The sequence below is a fragment of the Lolium rigidum genome, chromosome 2, assembly GCF_022539505.1.
Source record: "Lolium rigidum isolate FL_2022 chromosome 2, APGP_CSIRO_Lrig_0.1, whole genome shotgun sequence".
NCBI classification, from domain to species: Eukaryota; Viridiplantae; Streptophyta; class Magnoliopsida; order Poales; family Poaceae; genus Lolium; species Lolium rigidum.
The window spans coordinates 206,580,751-206,591,723 of record NC_061509.1 but is presented as its reverse complement, the minus strand read 5'-3'; the positions used below and the strand labels follow the sequence as shown (position 1 = coordinate 206,591,723).

The following is a 10,973-nucleotide window of genomic DNA, read 5'->3' as shown; positions in this document are numbered from 1 at the left end:
CATTCATCTCATATGCTTTACAATAGTATTGATCAAGATTATGATGGTAGCATGTCACTTCAGAAATTATCCTTTTTATCGTTTACCTACTCGAGGGCGAGTAGGAACTAAGCTTGGGGATGCTTGATACGTCTTAAACGTATCTAAAATTTCTTATGTTCCATGCTAGTTTTATGACAATACTCAAATGTTTTATATACACTTTATATCATTTTTATGCATTTTCCGGTACTAACCTATTAACAAGATGCTGAAGCGCCAGTTCCTGTTTTTCTACTGTTTTTGGTTTCAGAAATCCTACACAGGAAATATTCTCGGAATTGGACGAAACAAAAACCCACGGTCTTATTTTCCACGGAGTCTTCCAGAACACCGAAGAGGAGACGAAGAGGGGCCATGAGGCGGCCACACCATAGGGTGGCGCGGCCCCACCCCTGGCCGCGCCGCCATATGTGGTGGGCCCCTCGGGCATCCCCCGACTCTGCCCCTTCGCCTATATAATCCTTCCGTCGCGAAAACCCTATCACCGAGAGCCACGATACGAGAAAAGTTATAGAGACGCCGCCGCCGTCAACCCCATCTCGGGGGTTCGAAGATCGCCTCCGGCACCCTGCTGGAGAGGGGAATCATCACCGGAGGGCTCTACATCACCATGCCCGCCTCCGGACTGATGCGTGAGTAGTTCATCCTTGGACTATGGGTCCATAGCAGTAGCTAGATGGTTGTATTCTCCTCTTGTGCTATCATGTTTAGATCTTGTGAGCTGCCTATCATGATCAATATCATCTATTTGTAATGCTACATGTTGTGTTTGTTGGGATCCGATGAATATGGAATACTATGTCAAGTTGATTATCGATCTATCATATATGTGTTGTTTATGATCTTGCATGCTCTCCGTTGCTAGTAGAGGCTGCGGCCAAGTTGATACTTGTAACTCCAAGAGGGGGTATTTATGCTCGATAGTGGGTTCATGCCTCCATTGAATGCAGGACGATGACGAGAAAGTTCTAAGGTTGTGGATGTCTTGTTGCCACTAGGGATAAAACATCAATGCTTTGTCTAAGGATATTTGTATTGTTTACATTACGCACGGTACTTAATGCAATTGTCTGTTGTTTGCAACTTAATGCTGGAAGGGGTGCGGATGCTAACCCGAAGGTGGACTTTTTAGGCATAGATGCATGCTAGATAGCGGTCTATGTTCTTTGTCGTAATGCCCTAAGTAAATCTCATAGTAGTCATCATGATATGTATGTGCATTGTTATGCCCTCTCTATTTGTCAATTGCCCAACTGTAATATGTTCACCCGACATGTTATTTATCTTATTGGAGAGACACCACTAGTGAACTGTGGACCCCGGTCCATTCTTTTACATCTAAAATACAACCTAGTGCAATCATTCTCCACACCATACGTTTAATCCTTTGTTTACAGCAAGCCGGTGAGATTGACAACCTCACTGTTAAGTTGGGGCAAAGTATTTTGATTGTGTTGTGCAGGTTCCACGTTGGCGCCGGAATCCCGGTGTTGCGCGCACTACACTCCTTCACCAACAACCTTCACGTGGCCTTCATCTCCTACTGGTTCGATAACCTTGGTTTCTTACTGAGGGAAAACTCGCTGCTGTACGCATCACACCTTCCTCTTGGGGTTCCTAACGGACGTGTGCTTCACGCGTTATCAGGGCCACTCGAATTCGACGGCGCCGGTGCTGAGGAGGAGGAGGACGGGGTGAGGACGAGGAGGAGGAGGAAGAGGAGTGGGTGGAGGGCGACGACAACGACGAGGAGGACGAAGAGGGCGGCGAGGAAGAGGACGAAGAGGTTGCCGGTGACGATGATCTCGTGGAGGTAGACGCGGACGGCGGGAGGACTAGGAAGAAGAAGAAGAAGGCGTCGGGCACACGAGGCCCCAAGTGGACGGTTTTGGAGGATCTATGTCTGTGCGAGTCGTGGGCGCAGGTGAGCCATGACTCCATCATCGGCGCCAACCAAATATACGGGAAGTATTGGGCGAGGATCAAGGCCGAGTTCGATGAGCGCAAGCTCATCAACAACGACTACAACAAAGTGACAATGAAGAGGAGCCAAAAGGCAATGTCGACGCGATGGGCCATCATCTAGGCGTCGGTGAACTCCTTCCATGGGTACCATCAGGACTTAGTGACCAGAGGCGACAGCGGCGCCGACGTCTCCCAACTGGTACGACTCTTTCTTACATAATCTATAGCGCCTACATTGTGTTCGATGAAATGATTCCGCTTCCTTTGGTTAGTTTGATAGGGCCATGGAGGTTTACCGGAGGAACTCGGATGGGCATAAGTCGTTCGTGCTGACACATTGCTATAGCAAGCTCAAAACAAACCACAAATGGCAGTTGACGCGCCTGTCGTTGTCCAAGGGGAAGGACACCATTGATTTGGATGCGCCACTGGCAACGTCGGCAGGGCGTCCTACTGGCAACAAGGCTGCCAAGGCCGCCTTGGCCGACGCTGCGTCGTCTGAGAAGACGCAGGCGTCGATCACGAAATGCCTCGCCGACGTCGATAACGAAATGCCTCGCCGACGTCTCCTCGACCTTTCTCTCCCGCGACAAAAAGGTTGACGAAAGGTGGGCGGAGCTGCTCAAGAGGCAAGAGGAGAAGTTGGAGCTCAAGAAACGCAGGGACGACATATCTCTGCTGAGAGCGTCGACAGAGGGAATGTCGCCCCGGACGGGCGGCGCACAACTTCTTCAAAGGCCAGATCCTCGACGACATCGAAGCCAAAATGGCGGTGGCCGAGGCTGCGGCCGACGCGGCGGCCCAGGCAGCGGCAGCAACCGCGAAGCAAGAGCCGGCAGACGCGTCTTCTGCTACACCTGCGTCGGCCTCTGCGTCGACGACGGAGCAGACGGAGCATGCACAGCACCGGGCAGATCGCGACGAGGTGATCGTTATCGACGGGCCTACGTCGACTCAGGATACGTCGCCGTCGGCTAACCCCTTCTTCTAATTTAGCATGCACCACCGGTTTGTAATATGATCGCGCGCCCAGTACTTTGATCGCCGCTACTCTGATCGCGATGATTCGGCGAGAACGATCTCTTTTGAATACAAACTATTTAAATTTCTGATTGCGGCGGCTTTTAGGAGACGCGGCTGGGGAGCGACGCCCCTCAAACGCGACACGAACAAAACACATCCCCAAACGCTCGATCCGACGCTCTTTGAGGATGCTTTGGGGACACGACTGGAGATGCTCTAACATTTGCCCCTTGATCTCAGTTCCTGGCTCCGTCGCCCTCGCGCTTACATCATGGTTTTGATTAGTAGTGACCGATCCGACCAGTCTCAGTCAATCAGTCATAATGTTAGTAAAACGTTTTTCCCATTCTCTCCTCAATAAATAAACGGCTTTCTTGCCTCTGAATATCCACCCATCAGGCAACCGACCCAGTAACTCCCGCCACTCCTTTTCTTTTCCCGCTTTGCACGCAGCACCCACGTCCACATGGACACGTGGCCTGTCTCCCACCCGCCCGGCTCCGTACCCAACCCAAAACCTCCCCGCCGTGGGCCCCGCCCCGCGGCCTCAGCCCCGGTGACGCTGCCACGATCACGATCTCATCTTCTCCTGTCGCCTCCCGGTATTTAAAGCCCATTCTTCTTCTTTCCTCCGCAATCCACATCGACCGATTCCTCGCATTGCCACTTCTTCTCGAGTTTCCGCACCATTGCTAGCTACAATCTCACCGCCCCCTTCTCCTCTCCCGATGTCCAGCACCGTGTGCTCCATGTGCGGCGACGTCGGCTTCCCGGACAAGCTCTTCCGCTGCGCCCGCTGCCGCTGCCGCTCCCAGCACTCGTAAGCTCATCTTCTGCTATTGTCTATAGTTCACAATGAGCTTCCTAGTTGCAGTTTCAGGATTTTTATCACTGATGCTCATTCACACCGTACGCGCAGGTACTGCACCAACTACTACGGCGATGCGGCGCCGTCCGAGGCGGGCGCCGGCGTGTGCGACTGGTGCCTCAGCAACGAAGGCGCCCCCGCCGCGAGGAAGAACCCGTCGCCCATGCAGCAGCGCGCCGCGGCAACCGGGATGGGCTGCGGCAAGCTCAAGGTGGCCGGCGGCGGCGAGCAGGAGAGCGGCCGGAGAGGCCCCAAGGTGGCTGTCCGGAGGTACAAGCTCCTCAAGGACGTCTTGTGCTGAACTGCTGATGCACGCGTCGCGGTCCTCTTACTCCTTAGATCCGGGACCTGTCATCATGTACTATAAGACGGTGCCTAATTAGTTAGTTAGTCGGCCGGCCGGTGTACCTAGACTAGCTGGTACATACGTTGTATATCGATCCTTGTGTGCAAATGTCTGCATGTCACAACGAGATCTACTTCACTTCCCCATGTATATGTATATATGTATGTATGTATGCTGCTATCTCTCTTGTCAACTACTGCGTGTCCTGTGTCATACTACCGGTGAATCTATCAGTTAATTCGTCAAATCCTCGCGCCTTGAATAGTTCAGTATATATCGTCAAAATGGCTAATTAGTTCATACTATATACCTGCTCTATCTGAAATCGATATATCTGTGGTTCAGTTTGACATTCTATGCAGTCCATATTAGCTAGGCCGCTGTAATCCATCCGTCGATACGTCTCCGTCACATCGAAGGCATGATGAACAGCGTCATAGTTTAAGACTTGAACCCCTTCGTGCTGTTGAACTGTTCCCTACTCTCCACTACCACCACGATGCAGCTAGCTGAGATAACTCTAGAAGGTGATCACGTTGCATGCTTCGTCTTTTCCCCTGGGTCTGCGTGGTGGTGCCGATGTATTGGAATCAAATCAGGGGATCGTACGCAAAGCCTATAAAGTGGCCGACAGGCACATGATAAAGCAAAGCCTCAAGCCACAACTTGCAGCTTAGCGAGGATGGCAGATCTTTGTGGGCGCAAGAATCCGCGGAGTTAGCGCCACTCCCGGTGCCCCGGTCTTTCGTCTTGTCCACCAGGCAACGCGATCTGGTCGATGGTAATCAAACAAGTGGTTTGTAAGAATAATAATACTAGTAGCATGTCGGCCTGACCAAGTTAACCCCCTATAACCGACTGTTAACGACCTGATCGATGTGATCAGCGTGGTTTTAGTACAAGACTACAAGTCATTGTCCCTCCGAGGGCATGTAAGATGTACTAGGTTTTTTTTTTATGAACGTGCTCCTAGTTCTTGACAATATTATTATGACGCTGTCACCGTGAATCGGTGAACTGAATGGATGGCACTAACTATCGCAAAGTCGTTGTTTCTATATCACTGAATGCTTTACCCCGTTCTCACGTGTCCCGATACATGTCGTCATCAATGAGGATGTACATCTTCGTCGAAGACCGGCCACCAGACCCTCGTACTCTGCGGTGTTGTCGGTGGTCTTGCCATTGTTGTAGTGCATCTGGACGACGTACTTGGGGATATGAGGAGCCTGCCTACCCCCGCACCATACGAAAATGAGCCGTCAAAGTACATGGGTCCAACAGTCCGAATTCTCATTCCCGAGCAGGCTGGACGACACTTCCTCTTGTTTGTATAGGCCAGTCAGGTCCATTCTACTACAAAGTCGGCCAGAGACTTTGTTCTTGATGGCGTTGGTATTTGTGAAATGCAGATTGAACCCCGACAACTCCGTGGCCCATTCCGCGATGCGTCTCATGGCTTCACGGTTGCGGAGCACGCGCTCGAGCGGATGTCTCCATGGCAATGCATTGTACTTCAAAGTAATGCCCTTGCTTCCCTAATACAATCAATACTCCAAGCAGTGGATATTGGAGTAGCGCTCCCCGGATATCTTGCTACACTCGGCTGACGAACCACACGGGCCGTTACACGAAGCGCCGCTTGACCAGGTGCTTGATGATTCCTCGCCTTGTTGCACGGGGCAGTATTTCTTGGGGGGGGGGGGGGTTGGCAGGGCAAGTTTCTTCACTTGGTATGGATTCCTTGTCGGGTCCTTGACAAGAACCTCTCCAGTTGTCTTCGAGCCTCTTTTTTCCCTTTCGGCCACCAATAGTCCAATACGACACTTACTACGTGGGCCATGGTGGCCACGCAGAGTATCAGAGGCTCGTTGGGCTTTCACGCTACCAAGATGGGCGACGACGCCGGGTATTTCTTCAAGCCTTGGAGCACAGCTTCCACTTCAAGTTTGTACTTCATGGGCATGGGCATCTTTAGCAATTTGAAGAAAGGAAAGGCACACTTGCTCAGCCTGGAGATAAATCGCTTGAGAGCATGTCTAACAGACCCCCTAAAAGGTCCAACCCCGTAAAATAACTGCCGATATGTAGATCCCGTAAAACTGGCCCCCGCATCGTTTTTTTACAGTTTTGGCTACGGGGCGGCTCTTCGCTCCTTACTTGTACGGGGTGGGAGGCTGAATACAGGGCCAACCCCTCATCCCATTTCAGCTAGGACGCGCGAACATTTCAGAATTCCCAACCGTTTCCCCGCGCCGCCGCCATAGCCACCCGCGCACCGCCGCTGAAAATAGAATATTTCGTAGAATTCTGTTTTACGGGGTGGGATACGGGGTCTGCTAGCTCGGACGAGTTTTCGGCCAGTGAAAAGTGAATACAGAGCCCTCTACTCGCGTTTTACAGGGCAAAAAGGTAGGGAGTCTGTTAGACATGCTCTGAGGGCGGTGATGCAACCATTGAGGCGTTGTACCTCCTTGACACGCCGGGGAGATTGGATGTTCTCGATTGCCTTGATCTTGTCGGGATTGACCTCGATCCTCCGGTGAGACACGAAGAACCAAGCAGCTTTCTGGACGGCACCGTGAACTCACACTTCTTGGTGTTCGGCTTGAGGTTAATCTTGCGCAGGTTGCCAAAGGTCTCGTCCAGGTCTTCAACCAGTGTTTGGTTTGACCGCATTTGTCAGTCTGTTCTTCTACAAGCAGTGTTTTCTCTTTTGTTTGTCTAGTTTCTGTTTGTAAGATATGCAAGTTTCTTTTCTTTACATGAAATTGACGAGAGAAACTTGTTTGGTAAAAAAAAGAAACACAAAGTATGTTCAGGCCAAGTCTCCCTCAGCCCATCATATCATGTGTCTATATGTGTTGATATAGCGTGCAGATACATTCTTTTTTCGCTATCGATCAGCCATACTTTCTCAAAAAAAAAAAAAAAAAAAATGACCTGTCTATCAATAGGTTATTCAGGAGATCTACCCTTTTTCCGAATAGTTTAGAGAACATCTAGACACGTCTTCCACGCTTACAGTAAGACATGAACGAAAACAGAAATAACAAATGTACATTCTATTAGGCGGAAATAGGCCTAAGACACGCCATACATATACATGCTTTGTACAGCCTCGGGGACCAAGGACTAAACCCTATCACTAATTCACTACCATGGGATCGATGGCCCTACCATGCACGTGAAGACTGAAGAGTTGGTCCGTCACAACTTTATTACGCTTTACGAAGGTTTAGTCAAAAGGACCGAATTTTAAAGTCTTAATACATCATAGTTGTATCTTTGATTGGCCACAATAACACTTGTGCATTTTTCTTTTTTCAGATGCGCCACTTGTGAAGAACCTGTTTTGCAGTTCCAATGTTGACTTTATTGACGAGGTTAGAGTGCAATTGTTGCGAGTGATTAATCACCGTGACATGTCCTTTTATTTTTCTTCTTTTCTTTTTTCGCCGTGTGCATCTCGATGTCTTTGGCATTTTGTTGGTGTAGCGTCGCTCTTGCGGGGCAACCGAGAGGGAACCCTAATTCCGCTGTCGATTGTTGTTTCTGAAGTTTCGATTAGAATTTCTATATTTCTTATTTATCCTCCCTAGAATCTCTACTAAATAATCATCTAGACAACCAGGGATAGCATGCCATTCAAAACTATCTCTTAAAATGCACCAAACAAATTGTTCGAATCTATCCGATATTTTTTCTTTTACTTTTGTATTTTGCATGGTACTATAAGAAACAATCTGACGGGAGGATTTGAACCTCCGAGTAACAGGAACAAAACCCGCTGCCTTACCACTTGGCCACGCCCCGTGAAGACATTTCGTCCTTCCTTCGTTTTTCTCTCCGAGACAAAGATGAAGGATAAAGGTTTGCAAAATTTTATGTGCTCCAAGTACATGTTCTCCACCGTCTCTAGATGCACGTCATTTAGCACTACCCTTTCTGTCATTCGGCTATACCCTTAAATACCGCACACATCTACATACATTTCACACATTTATGTAAAAACACACGTACAACAACTAATGCATAGGTTTATTTTTCATGCAGAACCTGCACCATATACATTACGACACAACAGTCAATCCATGACATGTATCATATCATACCACAATATCCACCATGACAATTACATCTATATAACCATAATCATGTTGGGAAACTCATACAGACTATTACAATGATAATACATGGAGAGAGATTCAATCACGTTACTGATAGCTTCAAATTCCGTGATTTCTAGCTATGATTTTTCCTCGGGTTTCCACTTGTTTTCGCTAGTCTTTTTAATCTTTGACTAACACTAATAGTGCGACACAAAGAGACCTTGTGCTTTATTGACCCTTTCAGGTGTTTTGATGAATTTTGGGGGAAATGAAGCCACACTTGAGCAGTTTGGAGTATTTTGGACAACTTTGCAGCTGTAGGCGTATTCTTCTAAGGCTCAGAGAGCTTAATAACGACCAGTGATACGAGCGCGTCTTGCCCGTATGGCAGCCAGTATGGGATACCACCGTCTTTGCATCATTATAATGGGAAACTTCTGTGAAGGGTCACATGATGAAATCAGATCACAGCAACCGCCATTCGCCCCAGAGAAGAAGGAGAAGAACTTCCATTCGATCTGCAATATTCACCTTCTAAACCATCCATTCTATACCATGCATTCCACTTGTACACGGAGAAGAACATTCATACCCATAGAATTATGGTTGAGACTCTATTCATACTTGGTTTGTATTTGGATTTGATCTCCCTTATTGTTGCTTGCTACGGTAATATCGAGATGAAACTTATTTACTTCATGATTATATCATCGTGTTCTCCCTCTCCCATGTGCAAGTAAATCCCCATAGCTGTGGGAGATGTAGGAGATTGGTGATATGTGACACACCTCTTTACTTTCCATCCATTTGTGGTTATGATTATTATTATACTGTGCAAGAATGATTATCTATATTTGTGTAATGCTTGTTGTCTAATTAAGGGCCCAGACAACATGATCTTGAGAAATCGTAGATATGAACTTGTTTACTAGTGAATCGGCGACCTCCGAGTGGCATGGCTGATATCAAATAGGATCTAGTATTTCTCGAGGAACAACAAGGAACCACGACACTTAAATCCTTAATTTGGTCTCACGACCTTAATTACGGTGCTAACCAGGGCTGCTGAGCGACACAATGTAGAATCATGGGAGTTGGATAAAATCTGTCCGAGGAGTTCAGCTAATTATGGGTTTCTTGCCTACTTGCATAAATGTTCGAAGAATTATAATTCACTTGGTCCATTTATTCCATTGGCACATTTACTGTCATCGTGAACCAAATCTCTCTCGCATAACTTCACATTTGCAGGAACTCACACAACTTCAACCTTCTTACTTTCATGTTATTTAGTTTTAAGCATCTTTCACCACACAATCTCAAACTCAACTTAAACTCACGCTTTCACCTTTCAACACCCATAATCAATTCACTCAAGACTAGTGACACCTTGGGTGTGATAGAAACACCACATATAAACACTCACCTAAGCTCCTCGTTCGGATCGATATTAAACTGGAAGTCATACTTCCATGAGGATATTGTGACGAACCTGTGCTCTTGCAGGCATCAGTTACCACCACAAAATCATAGTTCATGGGGTGGACTACTTCTCTCTCATGGAAGAGAGCGACATGGAGGAGTTGGTGAAGGGGTGAGGTGGCCGGAGGCGACCCCGCGTAGTTCCTCCTCCAATCTTCTTCTAGGGCATTGAAGGTTAACTAGAGAAAGTTGGTCAAATTAGTGTGTTGGCTACAAAAAAATCTGCTACTCCCTCCGGTTCATATTAATTGACTCTAATATGGATGTATGTAGACACATTTCCGTTCCGATACATCCATATTAGAGTCAATTAATATGAATCGGAGGGAGTACTAAGCTTAGTTGCACTCACATCTTTTCCATGCTCCAATCCTAAGCTAGCTCCAGCACTAGCAAGAGGTGGAGGGTTTTCAACCCTTCAATGCGTGATTTCAAGCAAAACCTTTCACCGTGTGATTTCAGGCAAACCCTGTTCCGTAGCCTCCACGATGTTTATCCCCTGGATTTCTGTTGAAAGTGATGATTCCGTGTGACTTTTTCTCTTTTTTGGAAGTGGTGATTCCATGCAAAGCAAGGAAGCACAACTACAATGTGTTGCTTTTTTCACTGTGAAGGAAATGTAAAACACTTGTTTTTCTAATGCCAACTTGCACGTTTTATATGATCAGTCTGGCTTAGACCCCATATCGGCCATGTTCTGTTGCTAATATTTTTGGTTTTTGCTTAAATGACATAGATCACGTGGATAGAATTCTAATATGGGTGGAAGCAGTAGACTTATTATGGTCCCTATGACTATGTAGAATGACATGGTTTTTAATGCTAAAAAATGTTCTCCTATGCAGGCTGTTTTCCAGTACGTTCACTATCTCCGATTGTGGTCTATTCTTTAGAAATTGGAGCATCGCTCCCTATTGACGAATTTATGCTCGTGGTTGAAGCAAGTGATGAAGGATATTTTTATGCTGCAAGGGTGGCGGCATAGTCTACTGATTGGTCCACCATCGACGTAGAGATTCACCAAAGGGTGATTTCATACGACATGTATCTTCTTCTTATGAGTTGTTATTGTTTGTTCCTTCGTTCTTCTCTCTTTCAGAGGCTGTGTGTATCTTTTATACTAGATTTAGATGTG

General features: G+C 47.3%; 1 protein-coding gene across 1 annotated transcript; it reads left to right on the top strand.

The window, feature by feature from the left end:
- Positions 1-3,496: 3,496 nt before the first annotated feature.
- Positions 3,497-4,199, top strand: LOC124690499. Its single transcript, XM_047223878.1, has 3 exons — positions 3,497-3,557; positions 3,643-3,850; positions 3,950-4,199. Exons 1-3 carry the CDS (start codon positions 3,497-3,499, stop codon positions 4,197-4,199), a joined length of 519 nt encoding a protein of 172 aa, XP_047079834.1.
- Positions 4,200-10,973: the final 6,774 nt, after the last annotated feature.